General features: G+C 50.1%; 6 protein-coding genes and 1 long non-coding RNA gene across 18 annotated transcripts; 2 read left to right on the plus strand and 5 right to left on the minus strand.

The window, feature by feature from the left end:
- Positions 1–202: 202 nt before the first annotated feature.
- Positions 203–4,195, minus strand: LOC136192584 (uncharacterized). 3 transcript variants are annotated; one of them, XR_010671186.1, is made up of 9 exons: positions 4,093–4,195; positions 3,968–4,040; positions 3,756–3,911; positions 3,562–3,675; positions 3,313–3,393; positions 1,634–3,178; positions 1,086–1,172; positions 894–965; positions 203–826 (listed from the first exon to the last, which is right to left on the minus strand). XR_010671186.1 is itself a non-coding variant. In XM_065981231.1 (4 exons), exons 1-4 carry the CDS (start codon positions 1,803–1,805, stop codon positions 318–320), a joined length of 840 nt encoding a protein of 279 aa, XP_065837303.1. In that variant the 5' UTR covers positions 1,806–1,984; the 3' UTR covers positions 203–317. The 3 variants fall into 3 exon arrangements, 1 of the variants encoding a protein (XP_065837303.1); XR_010671185.1 differs by having other exon boundaries at positions 3,756–4,040; XM_065981231.1 differs by lacking the exons at positions 3,313–3,393; positions 3,562–3,675; positions 3,756–3,911; positions 3,968–4,040; positions 4,093–4,195 and having other exon boundaries at positions 1,634–1,984.
- A 76-nt stretch (positions 4,196–4,271) lies between these two features.
- Positions 4,272–6,424, minus strand: LOC136193311 (uncharacterized). 2 transcript variants are annotated; one of them, XR_010671309.1, is made up of 6 exons: positions 5,998–6,424; positions 5,693–5,921; positions 5,592–5,639; positions 5,399–5,526; positions 5,102–5,341; positions 4,272–5,045 (listed from the first exon to the last, which is right to left on the minus strand). It is a non-coding gene; the product is annotated as an uncharacterized lncRNA (long non-coding RNA). The 2 variants fall into 2 exon arrangements; XR_010671308.1 differs by having other exon boundaries at positions 5,693–6,424.
- A 19-nt stretch (positions 6,425–6,443) lies between these two features.
- LOC136193309 (uncharacterized) lies at positions 6,444–8,544 on the minus strand. 2 transcript variants are annotated; one of them, XM_065982174.1, is made up of 6 exons: positions 8,191–8,544; positions 7,753–7,916; positions 7,608–7,695; positions 7,434–7,526; positions 7,265–7,333; positions 6,444–7,200 (listed from the first exon to the last, which is right to left on the minus strand). In XM_065982174.1, exons 2-6 carry the CDS (start codon positions 7,840–7,842, stop codon positions 6,683–6,685), a joined length of 858 nt encoding a protein of 285 aa, XP_065838246.1. In that variant the 5' UTR covers positions 7,843–7,916; positions 8,191–8,544; the 3' UTR covers positions 6,444–6,682. The 2 variants fall into 2 exon arrangements, with proteins under 2 accessions (XP_065838246.1, XP_065838245.1); XM_065982173.1 differs by having other exon boundaries at positions 7,608–7,916; positions 8,191–8,542.
- On the plus strand, positions 8,235–12,997 carry LOC136193308 (calcium/calmodulin-dependent protein kinase type II delta 1 chain-like). 8 transcript variants are annotated; one of them, XR_010671306.1, is made up of 12 exons: positions 8,235–8,373; positions 8,664–8,954; positions 9,035–9,250; positions 9,379–9,478; positions 9,541–9,671; positions 9,732–9,863; positions 9,987–10,165; positions 10,263–10,296; positions 10,356–10,727; positions 10,774–10,836; positions 10,897–10,971; positions 11,026–12,997. XR_010671306.1 is itself a non-coding variant. In XM_065982172.1 (9 exons), exons 2-9 carry the CDS (start codon positions 8,679–8,681, stop codon positions 10,638–10,640), a joined length of 1,353 nt encoding a protein of 450 aa, XP_065838244.1. In that variant the 5' UTR covers positions 8,235–8,373; positions 8,664–8,678; the 3' UTR covers positions 10,641–10,732. The 8 variants fall into 8 exon arrangements, 1 of the variants encoding a protein (XP_065838244.1); XR_010671305.1 differs by having other exon boundaries at positions 10,897–10,964; XR_010671307.1 differs by having other exon boundaries at positions 10,809–10,836; positions 10,897–10,964.
- LOC136193307 (uncharacterized) lies at positions 10,929–14,606 on the minus strand. The gene is made up of 3 exons (XM_065982170.1): positions 13,407–14,606; positions 13,068–13,357; positions 10,929–13,021 (listed from the first exon to the last, which is right to left on the minus strand). The coding sequence occupies exons 1-3, from the start codon at positions 14,491–14,493 to the stop codon at positions 12,935–12,937; spliced, it is 1,464 nt and encodes a 487-aa protein (XP_065838242.1). The 5' UTR covers positions 14,494–14,606; the 3' UTR covers positions 10,929–12,934.
- Positions 14,607–14,610: 4 nt separating this feature from the next.
- LOC136193310 (iodotyrosine deiodinase-like) lies at positions 14,611–15,537 on the minus strand. The gene has a single exon (XM_065982175.1). The coding sequence runs from the start codon at positions 15,529–15,531 to the stop codon at positions 14,695–14,697; it is 837 nt and encodes a 278-aa protein (XP_065838247.1). The 5' UTR covers positions 15,532–15,537; the 3' UTR covers positions 14,611–14,694.
- A 712-nt stretch (positions 15,538–16,249) lies between these two features.
- On the plus strand, positions 16,250–19,194 carry LOC136193306 (transcriptional enhancer factor TEF-1-like). Its single transcript, XM_065982169.1, has 13 exons — positions 16,250–16,366; positions 16,660–16,964; positions 17,054–17,118; positions 17,234–17,302; positions 17,356–17,488; positions 17,550–17,590; positions 17,652–17,942; positions 17,996–18,139; positions 18,189–18,245; positions 18,294–18,401; positions 18,470–18,610; positions 18,673–18,825; positions 18,884–19,194. The coding sequence occupies exons 2-13, from the start codon at positions 16,670–16,672 to the stop codon at positions 18,995–18,997; spliced, it is 1,611 nt and encodes a 536-aa protein (XP_065838241.1). The 5' UTR covers positions 16,250–16,366; positions 16,660–16,669; the 3' UTR covers positions 18,998–19,194.
- Positions 19,195–19,203: the final 9 nt, after the last annotated feature.

The raw sequence follows: 19,203 nt of genomic DNA on the forward strand, positions 1-19,203 counted from the left end.
TTTCGTAGTAGCGGAGTGCGTGTTAGGGGTGGAGCGAACGTAGCGCAGGGGGGCAATCACAACAGAGATCCATTTAGGGACCCCGCTTCGCCTAAAGATAGCCTCACCGACAGTGCCGAGTTGGGATTGTCTTCGCTACTTCGTCTGCTTCCTAGAGGCGCCGTCTCGCCGTGGTAAGCGTGATGCACGTGAACACCTCGGCTCGAATCGCCCGGATACCTTATTCTGCGTTCTGCGAGCTAATGTCTGCGAAATAAAAAAACTAGAAATGCATGCCTACTATCTACTAAACACAAAAAGTCTAAGTCACGATTGATTTACTGGAATGATGAGGCGGTCGACGTTGCCAGTGATGGCGTGACGGAAATGGAAGCCTGACTACTAGTAATTGAACGTGCAGTCGAGCTCGATTTGCTTGGCAACGGCAGACCCTTTTCTGACGTCTTCACCGTTTGCATCGTGATCGGGACTCGGCTGACAGCAGTGACCGGTCTAGTAGTCGGTGGTGGCTTGGGGATGTCAGGCTGGCATGCTCTTGCAGCTGAGATGAGAACCGGAGCTACACGAGATGCTCGACTGATGGTGAAAAAGTGCTTGCGCGACTTTGAATGATATTTGAGTTTCCCAAACATGAAATAGCTTTCGTTCACTAGTAGATTGGGACAGGGGCATCGCGAGAATTGGAGATTCTGCGTGTTTCTCTCCTCAAATCGAACGTGCAGTCGTTGGCCTATAATGATGGGTACACCAGTCCTGTTTCGATGAACGTTTTCAATTTCTATCCTGTAGCCTTTGGCGTCTCTCTCCAAAACCGTGGCCTCGATTCCTAGGGTAAAAGAGAATCACACGCTATTGGAATTCGCTCTACATCGTGCACGATGCCGCTTACTCACCATAGTGATATCGACGATTGCAAAATTCCTTCAGATTTTTGAAATCACCGGAGCAATCCGGACAGGTCGATTCTGTAAAAGAAAGGCTTCCTTTATTTTTGTATTCCCCAAAGACATGCTGCATATATCTATCTTTAGCTCCGGCAAAGATCAGACGCAGTCGTGTTTGTTATTTTCCCCCGGTCTGCTTACCATCAAAAGCGTTTTTCGTTTTGTCTTTTTCTCTGTGCCGATCGGGCCTGTCCTTTCCGTGATTGGTGCTTGGAAGAGGCAGTTTGGCTACACATATAAATGTCAAGAATCGATGTGTACGTGACGGTAAGAGATACGGAGGAACGTTTACGTTGCAGGACACGCCTTGTTCCTGCAGAGCTGCTAAGGATAGCTGGGATTTTAGGAAGCCTACACCGTACATTAGTGTACTCGCGCGGTTGGATCATGCAATGAGCCTAATTTCCGGCAGAGTGCAGATGTTTTATCAAACATCTACGACTCATCTCCAGCCTGCCTCGAAAACTGATTACGATAGCACCCCTCGCAATAGTTTACAGGGTGCTGTAAGCAGCGGTATAGTTAACAATTCCGGTTGCGCAAATGCAAATTTGTTCACTTATCAGGGCAATCCAATCGCGTGAGAGATCTGCATAGGTAGGTAGGTACCAAAATTTGCCGCATGGCGAAAGGCACCGCGTGGGGTACGTGAGAGGGGTTGGGGGGGAGGTAGAGGGACGAGGACTTACGTTTTGGCACGCCACCGGCGGGTGACAACTTGAGTTTCACGGCCCCAATTCCAGCAGCAGACGCTTCGACCACGCCGTGACCTGAAACGTGAGTAGATGGTGAAGAGACGACGTCGGACAGGCGAGTGAACAGGACGAGTGCGACTAGGCTGTAGATGGCGATTTTCTCCATTCTGCTCTTGAAACGTGTAGCACACCCGCTCGTGTCAACACAGAATAAACGAATGAGACGGCGACGTCAGAGTTTGGCGCTTATACGTGTTCGCACCCGGAAGTAAGTCAGAGGCTGGTTTGCACTACCATCCCCAAATTCCCAGTCGTCGGTAAGCAGAGACGACCTTTGCGCATAGAGACACTCACTTACGAAAAAGACGTTCCAAAGGGTAATGAATTTGTCCGTGTCGTAAGCAGCACCGCTTAGCTAATTGGCTCCATATCTACGCAACGGAACAAATTTATACAAACGGTCAAGGCAATCCGGTTTCTGTTCCCACATCGTCATTCATCTCAGACTCAAAAGATTTGCAAATTCGTCGGTTAGCGGTCATGATCCCAGACGTGAGCGTCGGAGGCAAACCAGCACACGTCAGCGGGTGCACCAGTTCTCACGTCATGCCGTTGCTGGCGGAAGTTAGCACCGCCTACCTTCCGCCGCGGCATCGGCAGTAGTATCCGCCGGCGACAAATCGTTTCCCGGTGACGACCAATTAGACGCACAGACTCAGACGGCTGCCGAGTCTCTTGGAAAGCTCAGGCAAAACGCATTTCTCCTCGGGGAAACCTACATGGAGACGATTAGAACCAGAAGTTACTGGTTACGGTATTCTCTATAATCACAAACAACACGATAAACAGCAATAATATGTCATAGCAAAAATAACCAGCCGTACACGGCCGACACAGCAAAAGAATATGTATAATACGGTTTTCAATTAGAGAGACAGAATAAAATTCAATAGGATATTTTCTTGCGAGAGTGTCTACGTCAGTTCACTATTTATTAACTTGAAGTAATTAATTAAGCGAAGAAGCAGACGCTGGTTCGGGAAGTAGGATGTCAATTAGAAACTTCGTTGGAAGACGGATCCATAAATGGAACCGGACCTTTGGGATTAGAGTGAGCGACTTTGACGAGACGACCGACGTCGCTTAGGGAACGAAGCGGCGGCGATTGAGAAAGCGGCATGTCGGCCGAGCCGCTGTAATCGCACGATTGCTTAGAAATGCTTCGGAGCGATTCTCGAGACAACTTGCGCTGACGATGTTTGTCACTGAGTCTAATCGCCGACTTGAGTGCCAGACTACTACCGTCGGCTCCCGAAAAATGCCCAAACGTTGCGTAGAATGCTTTGGGTTTTAGTGCGGGACACGCACAGTGCGCCAATTGTTTGTTGATGGCCATTCGGGTCGTGGAAATAGGTAAGGTCAGAGTCACCGATTGGCCAGGTCTGATCCGAACGTGAGATCGCCTTTCGTTTTTGTAGACTTTGATCACTTGAACGGTGTAGTCCTTTCGCGACTTGTTTTTCACCAGCACTTCGACTCCTATGGTCAGATGTCATGGTAAGACTCGCGGTTAGAAACAGTACGTTTGGGACAGAATGCGCTCGTTCAATTATGCATTGGAAATTCTCGGAGCTCGGGCGGAATGCAGAGAATGATATTAGAGCGTCGCTTACCGAAATCGTAATTCATATCGCAGAAAGAACTGACATTGGGCACCTGACCGACACCATAAACGAGGCATTCCGGACAACCGTCTAGGAAAAAAGGACAATTGAATTGGTTTGCGAGAAAACGATACCGATCATAATTAGAGGTCCCCGACACCCGGAATGCCCAGTCTCCAGGAGCGGAAGCCAGACACAGCCAAGCATCATGACGAGGACGCGGAGAAGGCAATGTATAAAACGGCCAGAAGCACTCACCACGAGCACTATCAAGCACTCCTTCCGCCTTCGACCGTCGGGGAAGAGACGGTTTGGGCTCGGATACGACAGCAGGAGCAAGCCTCGGCTTCTCATGTTTCCAATCTTTGGTTACTATGAAAAAGAGAGAGAGACGACGCGCTTTACATCGACGAAAATCCTCGTTTCGTCGATCGTCACGCGCGACCACGTACTCAAATAACGACTTCCACGGCCGGCGGCCGATCGCCCCGACTCTTTAGGACGAAGCGAAGCAGCTTGCGACCGATCTAGAACCGCACAAAGTGCGGCGACAGCTATTAGTAGTGGGACGCCAATCACCGCCGTCATCTGTCTTCTATCTGTCTTCTCTGGCGAAAAACCGGCTCAACTAAGGGGACTGATCAGCAGACTGTCTGTCGTGCACTTTTTATATGATTCGGCGAGCGCGGCGCCACCAAAGATAGATGAATACGCCGAACGAGGAATAATTGCCGTCTCTAACACAATGATTACATAACAATATAGTTCGTTAGCTCTTTCCCCCCGTACCGTGATACGGTGCAAAAAAAATCACAGCACTTAGTAGCGCCGATCGAGCACATTGCGCGAGACACAAATGAACGCGATTCGCCCTCGTTGCTCCCCAAGTCCTCGTCTCGCCGCGAGCCGCCCCCCATTTTCCCCAGATGGTGCCGGCCCCAAATTCGTCACTACCCCTCCCTCCCAAATTGAAAACCGGCACCATTTTCCGCACGCAAGTAGACGTTTTTGCACCCGATCGGCGGCTTTGAGGCTCGGTCGGTTCGTCTCCGCGGGGACTTCGCCCGCGCCGGGGAATTGGGCTCGTCTCCCTTTACCATGCACCGCAATCGAATTACGGCCCGCACCCGTGCGGTTTCCAATCGAAGCGATTCGAACTACTCGCGCGCGTACGTACGTCGCACGACGCGGTACCGCGAGCAGCCGTGTTTTGAACAAACAATTCCGACCGCTGTTTGATAAACACGCGCCCGCCGCCCGCACGCCCCTATTCGCCCAGCGACGCTAGCCGACAAATTCGGCGGGTGCCTTTATTGGCGGGGCGGCGCACATGTGCATAGAGATTTTTTTCGGCCTCTTGCTATCGCGAGAGGGATTCAAACGGAATTGGAACCGTCAAATACAAAACGTAGGGCGTTAGTCCCTTGTCGATCTTCGATCAGAGTAACAATAGCACTCGAGTGGGCGACTCTCTTTTTTTGGGATCCCATGCGCATTCACTATTCAAATTCTAGTTCCTGCAATCAGCTGGCAAAGCCAGTTAGGTTTCGCAGAAGGAGCTCGAAGGTCAAGGAGGAGCAAGACAATCGTACGGCGTTTGTACCAAATATTACCTCTCACGATGACGACGACGACGACGACGACGACGACGACGACGACGGACGTTGATGATGATATGATGATGATAAAGATGATAATATTAATGATAACAGTACGATATGGCTCGACCCCACTCGTTCCTACTAAATAGAAACGCCATTGGAAACCCTGACCCAAAGGAAATTCCTAACAACCTCACCCGCCGGATCTAATATGGCATGCAGTCGAAGATTCTTTCCCGATTGGGATCTCAGGAAATGGATCTATATAAAAGCTTTCGGTCTGATTCCAGGTGGGCCCATCTCTGGCTTTCCTTGACCAATGCATGAATAAGAAGGCCCGGCTTATGTAAAGGAGCACGCCGACTACGCCTATTGCTGGGAAGCTGAAGGGAAACTGTTGGCGGCCGCACTTGCCGTCACGTTGTCTTGGAGCGCCTCTTTAGAAAGAAATAACCAGTTCAGAAGCCGCAATTGCTTGGAAAATTGAAAATTACGTCTTTGCTCCACGTGTTGCTTTCCGGTTCGCCAAGCCAAGCCAAGGTAAACTCTTCCTTCGTTTGGATAAACGACTCTGGGGACCACTTCCTTTCGTATAGCCTTGTTCCCATATTTCTTTGTAACTCTAGACAATACGACGGCAACATATACATAAACACTCATGTTCATGCATGAGACTAACAAACTCACCCGCAAGGCAGACTCCTTTTCGATTCACATTCAAACAGAGCACTCCACCTAAAAGGATCCGATGATTTCCCTGACTCCACCTCGTTGTACGGCTCAATTACCGCGAAGGAGTAAAAAAAGAAAGATCCGTGTCAAGCAATCAAGAGAGGCGGAGCTTGAACCGACGATGCTCCGACCATAAAAAGGAGACGACCGAGTCAAATCGACCATCAGAGACCAACTCGAATCCAAAGTGTTCTCTCAAAAAAAAAAAGAAGAAGAATCATGAAGCTGCTGATGACAACAGTTCTCCTCGTCCTCATCTCTCTCTGTTCAAGTGCCAGTGCCGGTCTATTTAGAGTGCACCAGGCGCACGTGAAGCGAGCCAATTGGACGAAAACCGACGAGGGGAAAAAAGCTCGCATACCGATGAACGAAAGAACGTCAGCGCCGACGAACAAGCCACAGACAACGCAGCCAGTGCCACTGACAACGGAGCCACCGACGACAAAAGGAGATAGGATAACGATTCTACGAGTCGTTCATGAGTTAGAATGTCGGCCTCGCTTGCAGCACGTGAGAGTTCGTCTCGGTTCGTGCGTGGGACACCATGAGGCGCGCGTATGCGTGGGATCTTGCCCCACCATCGCGTCGCACTCGTCGTTCGGGGACGTTTTCGATCTGACGTCTAAATCGCCGGCTAGGCGTTGGCAGTTGGATGTTCGTTCTCGCTGTTCCTGCTGCCAGCCCGTGAACGCGACGGAAACGAAGACGTACAAAGTGGAATGCATCGGCGAGGTTTCCAAGACGATCGTCGTGCCCTTCTTCAGCAAGTGTGCGTGCAGAAAAGTGCATCGATGCTAGAAAAGCGCGCAACCTAATTGATGTCAACTACCCCAACGACATTCATCAAATACGCGCGTATACAAAAAAAACTTCCGCTGCTGCTAGCTACTAGAAAATTAGATGGTACCAAACGCAAATTGAGTAATTAAAAGCAATGTATTTCCTACCAGCGAAACGTTCTGTATTTACTAAACACGTTCATACTTTATCGCATACCTCCTCAGCATATGTGAGACGTAGACACCTAGCAAAGTCTAAAGATACCGTCACGTAAACCGCTTCCTGCGACGACTCCACGATCTCATCAGGCCCATCACCTCCCGCGGAAGCGTCGTGGCTGCTACTGCACCGTCTCCACTGGCAGTGACCTCTGCACTCGGCGACGGAGACGGAGACGGAGACGGAGATGGAGAGGAAAAAGTGACTGTCACCTTTGGTGGTTCTTGTTCCTCCACCGGATGACAGGCGCGAAGCATCGATCGCACAAGCCGACGAATTTTCTCGAGATCGCCACGGTCGACGGCGGGAAACGTGTGATGAATGCGCCTTTCGCCGTCCGACACGTGCCCAAATGCGATGTACGTCTGATTCGGGCTGAGGCGCGTGCAATGACAATGGGAAAAGGCTAAATTGTTAGGATCGGCCGACGCGGGTAATTTGACGTGCAACAGCCGAGACTTGGTCACGCCTTTCAATTTGGAGCCTTTAACTTTGTAGTGAAGAACGTCGATTACCTCGACGAAATAGCCGTTTTTAGTTCGATTGTGAACAACCACCTCCATCGCTAGTACGTACAAGAGAGAGTAAGGACAACTAATGGGCCAGGAATGTTATGCATGTGCTCTTACTGTAGTGATATCGGAGAGCGCAGAAATGCTTCAAGTCTTTGAGCGCCGTAATGCATTGATTGCAGTGAACTAATTATATGCCGAAAAAAGGAGGCGGTGAGAACGAAAACAGCACGAGTTCAACACATGATCCCCCCGGTCCGACGCGGGACTCCCACAAAGAACCCACCTGATGGAATCGTGCGAATCTCGCTCTTTCGTTTCGTCTCGTCCTTTTCAGGTGCTTTCAAACGCGGCTTCCCGTGACCGTCGCCGTCTACCTCTGCGGAGGTGCGGAAATCGCAACAGGGGCGCAAAAGAAACATTCTTTGCTTGCATTCGCGTCGATAATCACGCATTCTACCTTTGTAGACGTGAGTAACGGATCTTTCCGTTGGAGCGACCGGCACCACGCGTCGGAAAGACTTCACCGGTCGACTGCTGTGTGTCACCTGAGTCGGATCAGACGCGTCGTTGTCTCGAAAGCGAGTTAAGTTGGTCGCCACGACCTTGAGACGAGCGGCATCGTTCCCGTACCGCATCGACGTCGCATAAAAAACGCACAAAATCGCGCCCAGACGAGACCAGCTTGTAACCATAACGGTCTGGGGCTCAAAACGATTCCAACCTCCGGGGTTATCAAAGCGACGCCGTGACGATTGTAAGACGCTCTCTATCCCAACACGTTAGATCCGTTAGACAAACAAACGTTAGAGGAATCCAAATAAACTCGGTATTGCGACATGGGAAGTATAGGCAGATCTAGCTAGTAAACTCGCCAACCTCTCGGCGACCGTTAAATGAAAGTTCGCCTTATATGTAAAACAATGTCAGATCACGGTGCAACGCTGTTGTCACTTGTACGGCTTTCTTTAGTGACGCACTGTATCATTTTGGATGCATGCTTTTCCGGACGCAACCCAGGTGAAACCTTATTATAGTCTTACACGAGATCGAGAGTGGCTTCTGCTTTCGTCGTTTGTCCCGCCTAGCGCACGCTTGGACTCGACGGAAATCTGGGGAGAGTTGCGTGTGTGCGTGGTAGACCGGACGGTTTGATATAATAGAGAGTTCATGCTTGCACGTACTTCCGCCATTCAAATGTCCTTCGTCAATGCTGTATTGTAAAGGTATGTGCGTTCACGGTGCGTTAGAGCAGATCCGTTGCGGGGGCGGGGGGCGCGTGTGAGCTGTTCGCGCGTTCTTTTGACTCGTTCTTTCGATACGCTTCTACGATGGCATCGTCGAAACAACTAGCCTCTCGCTGGGTAACTAGCGATTGAAACAGTCAAGGACATGCCGAATTCTGCCGAATTCGACTCTTCTAGCGTGCGCGTTCCGTCGCGTTTGTTCGGGACGTTCACGAACGTTGATATTAGACTGAGTTTTCTTAGAAAACTCTTATTCTTTTGTTTGTTAGTAGTCGGGTGTCACCATGAGCGCTTCGTTCGACACGACGTCGCTTTCGTTTGACTCTACAGTCGCACAAGGCGCCTCAGTCGACGAATCGGCGAAGCCGACAATCAGTTCCGGCAACGACGTCGTCGAATTCGAACTCGAATTCGAACTGGGAAGCAGGTTGGGATCGGGAACGTTCGGGCGCGTTCACAAGTGCATCGAAAAGTCGACGAAGCGCGAATTCGCCGTAAAAGTCCTCCAACTGAATACGCTTCCAGCGAGCCAAAAAGCGCGATGCCTCGAAGAAGCGAGGGCAAGTGACCAGTCTCCAATAAGCATACGAATCGATTAAGTTTCGGGTGGTGGTGGGGGGGCCCCCTTTTCGGTGTTCAGATATGCAAGATGCTGGACCACGAGAACGTCGTGCGACTCTATAACATATACAACGGGCTCAAATCCCTACGAATCGTATTCGAATTCGTGTCCGGCGGCGAGCTCTTTCACGACATCGTTTCGCGCGAGCACTATAGCGAGCAGGAGGCGAGCAGCTGCATGCGACAGGTGCTCAACGCCGTGCAGCACTTTCACGCAAAAGGAATCATTCATCGGGTAAATGAATGAATGAATGAATGAATAAAGTAGGGGGCAAATAAGAGTTTAGTTTCCTTATTGATAATTATTGCATGGTGGGAAGAGACGCTTTTGTATACGCTACATAAGATTGTTCACTCCTTTAGGATCTTAAACCGGAGAACATCCTTCTTAGTCAATGTCGAACGCCTTACTCGTTTAGCGTTATTAAAGTCGCTGATTTTGGATTAGCTATTCAGCTGCCTGGTGATAAACCCACACCATATATATTGTCCTTTAATTAATGGTGTATATGTGTTCTATATTAGATGGCTGTCAATCGGTGTGCGCGTCTGTGTGCGGCACTCCTGGGTACATTGCTCCTGAAGCGCTGAGACGCCAGCCAATTGGACTTCCCGTTGACATGTGGTCATGTGGAGTCCTACTCTATATCATGCTGGTAATGAGCAGCTCTTGTTCACTGCGTCACGACTATGAGGTCTTCTTCTTTTTTTTTTAGGTTGGCTATCCTCCCTTCTGGGCGGATGATAGAACCGTGCTTTTTTCTCGAATCAAACAAGGCCAATACATATTCAATTCTCCCGATTGGGACAACGTTTCGGCGTCGGCTAAATCGCTCGTTCGAAGTCTTGTAAGCGTAGTTCTCTTCGCACAAAAACCCATGTCACGCGTTTTATAGAAAATTCTATGTACTACGCACATACACGAGTAGTTTGGCTCGTACGTCTGATTTGATATTGCCTTCTCTTTTCAGCTGACCGTTCACGCGCCGGCGCGAATCTCGTCGACCGAAGCGACGTCTCATCCGTGGATCAGCATGAGTCCCAACGTGGCGAAGCGCGTTCACAGACAGAGCACCATTCAGCAGTTGATCCGTTTCAACGCTCGTCGACGATTGAAACTCGCCATCATGACGGCATTAGCCAGTACAAGGTACGGCGCTCCTCACACACACAAAACCGAAACTCCCTCCCCCCCCCCTTTCCCTCGATTGTAATTATCTTTTCTTAACTTGTGAACTGAAATTCAGGTTTCGAAAGCGAAAGAGCGCTTTCGATAAACTGGTAAGAAGTGAATCGAAATCGAATTTTCCGCGATTTTTGGAATCGCCTCTTTTTCTCAGCCTTCGACTCGCGCTCCGGCAACTGCTCCCGTCGTCACGACGAATCCCTTCTTTCAACGCATGGGCGCAAAGTCCCAAGGTGGCCACGGAACGGAACCTTTTATTTCGCGCGGCAGCTCGACGCGGGAAAACTCGGCGGCGTACGCTTTCAATGATCCGCTGCCGCCGCCTCTCGTGCCGGACACCTTCTCCGATCCGCTGTCCCGTTTCGCGTCGTCGACCAATTACGACGAGTCGTCGTCGGTTGAAAATCACGCGAAGCGGACAAAACTGGACAAGTCTTGAAATAGAAATGAAATTCGGTTTCTGCATGAACCCTGCGGGTTTTTATCGTCGTGCACTTTCTTAGAGCCTTGAATATCATTGTACCCGGTAAGGAGCTTTGGTCTCTGTGTCACTTTGCCGTTATACCGCGTAGGGTTCGTCTCGTTACTTGGGTGCGTTCTTGAAAAGACGTCACGTCCGCTGCTTGTGAGGCTCGGTATGCGCAACGGGCGGCAATTGCTACAAAGATAGTGACGTCAGAAGCATTTCCGGATAGGGGGTGAAAGTATTTGCGGAGGAGCGGATATGTGCGTTCTTAGATGCTGTCTATTGATAATAGACAAGGTATAGCGTAAGTCTTCTACAAAAAAAGGCAAAGCATAGTGTTTTTATCGTACTGTAATAGTCTTTCAGAGCGTTGATGGCGGCGAGCTGCAAGAGCTGGACGACGACGTTCTCAAGTACCGACTACTACCCACTATCTTCATCTGATCAGCAAGCGGTAAGTTGCCGAATTCCTTGCTCTCCTCATACAACTTGCAGCCGCAAACGGATCGGCACGCAGCGCAGTACGTCGACGACAAAATCGGACTCGTCGATTTTTTTTTCAAGGCGGCGCCGCCGCCCTTTGCATGCACTCGTGGACTTTGCGTCGGAGAGCCGATTGCACCGGCAGTCAGCGTTGCGAAATTCGGCATACTTTGAGATTTGACTAGACATCGGAGCGGCACCGGCGGCGGCGACGCCGTTTGTTGCTGGTTCCGCTGATGCTGGTGCCAGGAAACGCGTTCCAATCTCTTTAGATCCGGCGCTTCGTACATGGACTTATGTCGTCGAAGAGACGAAGATGCGTGGGCGCGGTTGGAAGGGATATCCGGTCGAGGATGCGTGGGATCTACGGCAAACGGCGACAGACAGAAAGCGCCGCTTCGACGGGGACGATCGCTTCTGAAAACCGGCGAGCTCCACTTCCGGACTTCCGTTTTCGATTTTGGCGACGACGTCGACATCGTCGCGTCGTCGACATCCAAGCAAATGATGGACTCGGCGTATGTGGTCGTGAGACCGTCTTCGCTCGTGATGTCACTTCCTTGGCATCCGCCGCCACTCGTGAAGAGAAATTTGCTATCGTTCGTCGACGACGTCTGCTTTTCGCCGATAATGGGAAGTGATATCCTTTTCGATCTCGACTTCTCTTCGAGAACGGCGGCGAGCTTCTCGCGACGCGTGCCGAATTGTCTCAGGGCGGACGTGCGCGACTTTTCCAGCATTTCGAGCTTGTCCGTGAGTCGTCGAGTCTCGAGACGATTCTTAACGGTCAGGCAGGTGGTTCTCAAGCTGCGTCGACCGTTGGTCGTGGGACTCCTCGGCGGTTCTGTCATCACTGCAACGGTGGCCATTCGGTGGGGGGCAAGTGAAGGCGATTGATTAAACTGAAGCCACCAAGCGTATTTGGACTTGGGGTGGTCTGGGAAAACAAGAGAGAATGGGACTTCTGGCGTGGCGCCGGGGATGATATAGGGATTCGCTGGAAGCTTGAATTAATCAGCGTTGGGCGCGTGGCGCTCGTTCGATTCACGTGATGGTTGTGCGCAAGTGGAGTGCGCTGCCCACGAACATTCGTCACCGAGTGACGAGCCCACCGTTTTGCTATCTCTACAGGTAGATGCGAAGCTACTGGAATTGATCGCCGGATGGAGCAGAATTCAACAAATATTGTCTTTTGGAATTACTGGAAGCTAGACGAAACCTTTTTAGGGTTATAGCGATCTTATCTCGCTCGTGATCTCTGTCATCTCGTGATTCGGCGTCACTAGTCATTGTGCCCATCTCAATTCTATCTTTAGCCAGTTCAGCACGACCTGGTACAGAGTGCAACTCCGGATGTTCTTGGTGGTTTCTGTCAAGATGGCGCGCCACAACGAGGAAACGTGAACACTGTCCCAAGTTGAAGCAATTTAGCATCAATTCTAAAACAGTGCCAATTCCTGCTTAACAGAACAATGGTGACCCATTCATTCGTTCATTCATCATCAGCCAACTCCTCAGCTAATCCACTCTGTGAAGTGGAGAAAAGAGCTTTCACCACAATCAGTGATATACCAATCATCCATTACAGTCTATGTACTTACTAAGGTCACCAACAACCTGGCTGGTGTACTCCTCCACGCGTTCACGATACCTGGAAAACTGCTCTCTTCCTTTCCAGATGAAACGAATGTGGCATTTAGACTTCTTTTTATTAAAAGTTCACCAGCTCAAATGACGCGTTTTATTACCAGCGGCGTCAAGTGCAACGTTATCTGCTGCACCCATTAAATTTCCGTACTTTGTACCCTTTTTACATCGTTCATTTCATAAAAGGACTCATTCTCTGACAGCTCCTCCTCAGCTATCCCAGTCTGTGGGAAAGAATTAGACTTCATATTATCATAAACAATGGCTTACAAATCCTCCGTTAGTTGCTATGAAGTCTCCGGCTAGATCTTCGACGGCCCGGCTGGTGTATTCCTCGACGCGTTCACGAAGGCTAACAAACTGCCAGGGAAGCAACCCGACAACCTTCTTGCTAAACAGTAGCAGTTTCATGACGCCCGTTCGCGTCGCTCTGGCGCCCTGGACAACGACGTCCTCGGCTAGCTGACGAAAGTCGCTGTATTGTAAGGAGGCAATATCTACATTCTTTGCAATGCTATTCAGATCTTCTCCTAGACGCTCTTCAATTCTTTTACCCATTTCTACGTGCAATGATTGAATGAAAAATGAAACAATGTGAAAGGCAATTACCTTCCAGTTTGTCGACTACACTTTCCTGAATGACAGGATCTAGTGCAGCTTCAGCAGCCGTATCGACACTGGCATCAGATGTTGCACTACCGCTACCTCCGCGGCCGCCGCCACTAGCAACGGCTGCCGGCCGTGCCGAATCAGCCAAAATTTCCTGAGCGTATTCATCATCATTTGGTAAGGGAAAGTACATGCTATCCATTGCTTCATGATAACTTGATCGTCGACCAACAGACTTTCGAATAATGGTACTACTGGCCGGTGGACTTCTATCATCTTCGTCCTCATCATTGTTGCCATTATTATAATCAACTGCATCAGTATTGCCACTGAAGCGGTTGAAGAACGAACCGATTTTGTCAAGCAAGCTTGGCCTCTTTTTTCTAAGCGACTCCTGCGATGATGACTCCTGTGACGACTCCTGTGAGGACGACTCCTGTTGAAAGTCATTGCTGACGCCTGCACTAGCACCGCCACTATCAACCCCGTCGTTCAATTCTAATGCCATCGTCTTTTGCGCTAGCAGCACGTCAGAACTTTGACGACACGACTCGTCGACCGTTTTCTGCCTTTTCAATCTCTTTCGAACGCCTTTCTTCAGACTTCGCCACCTTGACGACTTCTTTCGCTGCAACGTCGCCGGGGATTTCGGTGGCGACGTTGGAGGCGGGATCTGAGACGACGACGGCAGAGGTGGCGACGCAATCAAGCTGCCGTCTTCGGATCGCGATCGAAGAGACACTCGCTCGGGATCGAATCGGAAAACGGCCGACGGAATGCGCTCCAGCCCTTCGCTAAGGCCGCCCGGCCGATGACCGAGACGCGGCGTTCGCGGCGGGGAGTCGGTAGTAAGTCGCGCGCGCGCTCGTTTCGCCGGAACGTCGACGCCCTCTTTCGTCGTCGTCGAATCGTTTTCTCCGTAGCGACGACGCAGAAATCGTCGAACGATATCTTCGGAACTGCGACGATAGTGACCGGGTTCGAATTCGCTGTCCGATTTGAGTAGCGTGTCGATGCTGAGACGGTCGTCGCGAGATCGTTTCGACGACTGACGTCTCACGTACGTGTTACTACTATCCGACGCCATGGACGAACTGAGGATAGACTCGTAAGCCCTTATCTTCCCCTACGCGCTCTCGAACGTCTACCGGACGCCGGAAGCCGCCGAAGTTGAACTTTCAACTTGTACAGTAAACGAATCCAATAGCGCGAGTGGGGAAGAACACGGCACGCCTACGCTCCGCCGCAAAGAAAAAAGGCAAAAAAAGCAATATTTTCTGTGATAAAATCAGTCGATTCTAACTAATATTTCTTCCAATTCCTTTCTTTCCAAATCAGGCACGGTAGCATCATCGGCCGGATAACCAATTGGCAGCATCATGAGCAATTTCTCATTAGGCGGACGATCCAACAGGTCCCTGAGCGCTCCACCGGCATTAAGCGGCGTGTGCGTCACAGTAACAAGACCAGCGTTATGTATGGCAGCAATTAGAAAACCGCACGCAATGCTAACGCTGATCTCTTGATAATAGAAATTCTGACGAGCCCCACTCGACTCCAGACCGTAGACTTGCTTGAAGACGAGCACAACGCAAGGCGCCGTTTCGAGGTACGGTTTCTCCCACGTCGTCTGAAGCGGCTTGAGAGCGTCCACCCAAGCCGATCCCATTCGTCTCGCGTAGTTGATTTCCTCTTCGCGTTCGACGATTTCTCGTATGCGACGCTTCGTTTCGCGATTGCGAACGACGACGAACGTCCACGGTTGCTTGTGAGCGCCGCTCGGCGACGTGCCCGCCGTTCGGACGATTTCGTCGACGACGTCGACGGGGACGTCTTCGTCGCTGAAGAAACGCACCGTTCGACGTTTTTGCATGAGCGCGTAGAAGTCTTTGGCGCGTCGTCGCATTTCGTCGACGCTGTGGCGCGTGTACACCAATGGGACGTGATCGACGTCTTCGGGTATCGGTAGATTCGGAATGTAATTGTCGGTTTCCTCCCTTTGGGACCTCGCCGACTGGAGGTTACGCCAAATGATAATGGATGCAACTAGAACGGTGGCAAGTGTAAATAAAAGAGCGATATAAGTATCGCTCACGAGCCATCGCAAAATTTGCACGAGAACCATCCGGGCGTTTTTATTTCCGATGGCGTTCCGAAGATGTGTCGCCTTGCAACAGCAAGCACGGATCTTTCTGCCCAACTGGTACATCAAAATGGTGCGTCCAGGCAAGGAACTTTCAGATGACGAGGTCATGTTTCACGTACCGCTGCAGTAAGAGAGTTCTGACTCGACCAGCTTCTATTGTTCGACTTCTCTCTCTTTAGAATGACCAAGCTTGATGTGAAAAATTACCTGGAGAGTATTTATGGTATAAAAGTTGCAAAAGTGAACACAAGAATACAGTTAGGTGCGTTCGTTTCAGCAGGCTTTTTGAGCAATTCTTGAGCAAATTTTAGGAAAAACTAAGCGAGTTCCAGGAAAGCCAGGCAAAACATATAAAAAAACCGATGTAAAAATTGCCTACGTATCTTTGGTAAGAAGATGGAATGTCAATCAAGTGCTCAAGTAAAAAACAGTGAGTTTAGGCTGAAGGCACCTTCAAGTTCCCTAATCTTTTCAGCGACGAAGAGACAAAAGGCAGCACAGAGACGAACAGCACAATGACTTAATTAATAAATAAATTATTGTCTTATAAATTATTGTATGCCCACGTGCATGAGACGTGTTGGCGGCTTCTGTCTAATTAGCGAACGTTGCGTGGCGACGCGGTCGGGCTATTGGCTTAGGTAGCGCTGATTGGTCGATCCCGATGACGTTACAAAGCGTTACGTTGTTCAGGCGAGAGCTCGGAGTGTCTTGCACCCCCACGCACAGGACATTCCAATCCGCCTTTTTGGCATTCCTTTCTTCTCGAATCGAACGGGGGCATTGCGACGAATTCGCCCACACCGGCGTCTCGGTAGGCCGTATATTCGACGCGCGCATCGCGTCGAACGCGTCGCGTTGCGCTCGTCGAGTCGAATCGCCCCGCGAGCGCCTTTCCTGTCGGCGATCCGCTACGGATACTTCACATTCTTATCCTGCCATTCCATTCACTTCACACAAGTCTAACGTAGCTGACGTCGTTGCGTGCACGCGCGCGACAACGACTTCCCCCTAAACAAGGCGCGAGAAAGGGAAAGGGGGTCCCCGCGCGCGGTGGCCCAAAAAGAACCAAGCGCGCGCGCTCGCGTCACAATGCTGCTTCTCCAGCCCAACGTCGATGGCAACAACCGCCTGGGGAGACTCGTCCTCGAACGATTCGCCAGGTCCGTCCGGCGCCGCTGCCGCTGCCGGTAAGCCGCCGCCTACGCTGCCGATGGCACAATCGACGACGTCTCAACCGTCGCACGAAGCGGCCGGAAACGGCGACGACGGCAGCGGCCCGGGAAACGAAGATTCGTCAGCCGAAGGCGTCTGGGCGCCGGACATCGAACAAGCGTTTCAGGAAGCGCTCGCCATCTATCCGCCTTGTGGCCGTCGAAAGATAATATTGTCCGACGAAGGGAAAATGTACGGTAAGTGGCCTATGTCAACGCCTTCGAGGCGCGAGATGAGATCGCGGATCGTGGTCCCCCCTCTATCTCTTTCTCTCTTTCCTCATAAGGTCGTAACGAATTGATTGCGCGATACATTAAATTGCGTACGGGAAAGACGAGAACTCGAAAGCAGGTGAGAGGATAGATTGCGCGGGAAGAACTTTTCTCTTTGATCGAGACCGTTCGTCTAATTTGATTTTGTTTCTATTTTTGCATTTCTCTTCATCGTTTGCGCGCGCCTCTTTTAGGTATCCAGCCACATACAGGTCCTGGCGCGAAAGAAATCGCGCGAAATTCAAGCGAAATTCAAAGTCCAGGTTCGCGCGCACGCGTAGCCGTCTTCGCGCCTTTGGTTCAATGCGTTCCTAAGGATCAGGCGACGAAAGAGCAAGCCCTACAAGGGCTCGCCTCTATGTCTTCGGCTCAGATCGTGTCCGCGTCGGCGCTGCAGAATAAATTCGGATCGCCGTTTAACATGTCGCCGTTTCCTGGCATGCAAATGGGTAGGGAGAAAGTCTCAGCGGAGCGACTCTCGTTGTATTTAATTAATTAATTGAAAAACAGGTGATCTCAATTCGGGAATGACCAAGCAGGAAATTCGGCCGGTACTTACACTTTATTTTCTTAGATAGGTAATTCTTCGATGACCAGTTCCTTTTTTTCTAGATGTGGGGTCCTCATCCTGGCTTTGGTGCTAATCCTGGCATGATGGGTTATCCTGGCGGAATGATGGCCATGGGCGTGGTTTCGTCTACAGGATCTTCTGGCGGACTCGGTGCAATGCCGTCGCCGTCTCATCTTGCCAATGCTGCAATGGTTCCTTCACCTGCTCAAATGCAGCAACAGCAACAGCAACAGCAACAGCAACAGCAACAGCAACAGCAACAGCAGCAACAGCAAATGCAGCAGGCCGGGGTCCCATCTCATGGATCTAGGGGCAATTCTCCAGTGCAAAATGTAGGAACTGTCCTGAGTGATTAATTGCCTTTTTTTTCAATTAATTTTGTCAGCGGATGCTGCCTGCTACGTCTCCAGGAGACAACGCCAAGCCTCGGGCCATGACGAATGCCTTGGCAAAATCAGCTTTGGTGATGCCAAGGTTGAAACTGGTTGAATTTGACGCATTTGTAGAAGTTCCAAGAGAGGATTCGCGAGTAGGACCTCCTATGCTATCCGAGATCTACATCTGACATAGGTCTCTAGACAGAGAAACATTCTTTTATTCATTTTGACCCGGCAGACGATGTAGTGCTGGAAGGGGTACGTCAAGTTTCTACCGTTTCTTATTAGAGAACACATTCTATTTAGGCAATGAGCATACATGACTTCAGTGACAAGTTTCCAGACAAAAAGGGTGGCCTGAAGGATCTGTATGAAAAGGGTCCAAACAGTGCTTTCTTTTTAGTCAAATTTTGGGTAAAATGAAGCATCGGGGCATTCAGATTTTAATATTGAGGGGCCGTACCTTTTTATTATGAATATAGGGAGATGTTGACATGCTGGTGCATGACGACTCACAGAGCTTTTACGGCGTGACAACCAGCTTTGAATCGAATGAAGATTTCACTATCATTTGTTCGACGAAAGTCTGCTCTTTTGGACAGCAAGTGGTAGAGAAAGTGGAGGTGAGAAAATAGTGTAGTGGGTAATACACGTACTGACACGTACGCGTTCCTGTGTTGTATAGACTGGCTATGGTCGATATGAAAACGGTCGCTACATGTTTCGAATTCTTCGCTCGCCTATGTGCGAATACATGGTCAATTTTATTCACAAGCTGAGGCATTTGCCAGAGAAATACATGATGAATAGCGTATTAGAGAATTTTACTATCTTGCAGGTGAGTAACCAAAATTCTGACCCGTTTTTGCTGAGATTTTTGCACTGGCACATGGCAGGTGATCACAAATCGAGAGACGCGGGAAACGTTGCTGTGTCTCGCCTGCATGTTTGAAGTGTCAGCTTCGGATGACGGCGTTAAATATAAGATCTACAACCTTGTGAATGATTAGTCCTACTGAAGCATGGTATAGCTATTTAGTAGTTGTCGTAGCAGCATGGTAAGTATTGTGGACGTGTCTGGGTATTTCACTGTAAGTCAACATTCACTCGCACGGGTCGCGACATTTTAAAAACTGAGAACTGAGAACTGATCTTTTTGGATAGCTAATAAATTCGAGTACAGCTTCGCAATAAAGAATAGTGTACAGTACAGAAG

Source organism: Oscarella lobularis, chromosome 11 (genome assembly GCF_947507565.1).
Source record: "Oscarella lobularis chromosome 11, ooOscLobu1.1, whole genome shotgun sequence".
NCBI classification, from domain to species: domain Eukaryota; kingdom Metazoa; phylum Porifera; class Homoscleromorpha; order Homosclerophorida; family Oscarellidae; genus Oscarella; species Oscarella lobularis.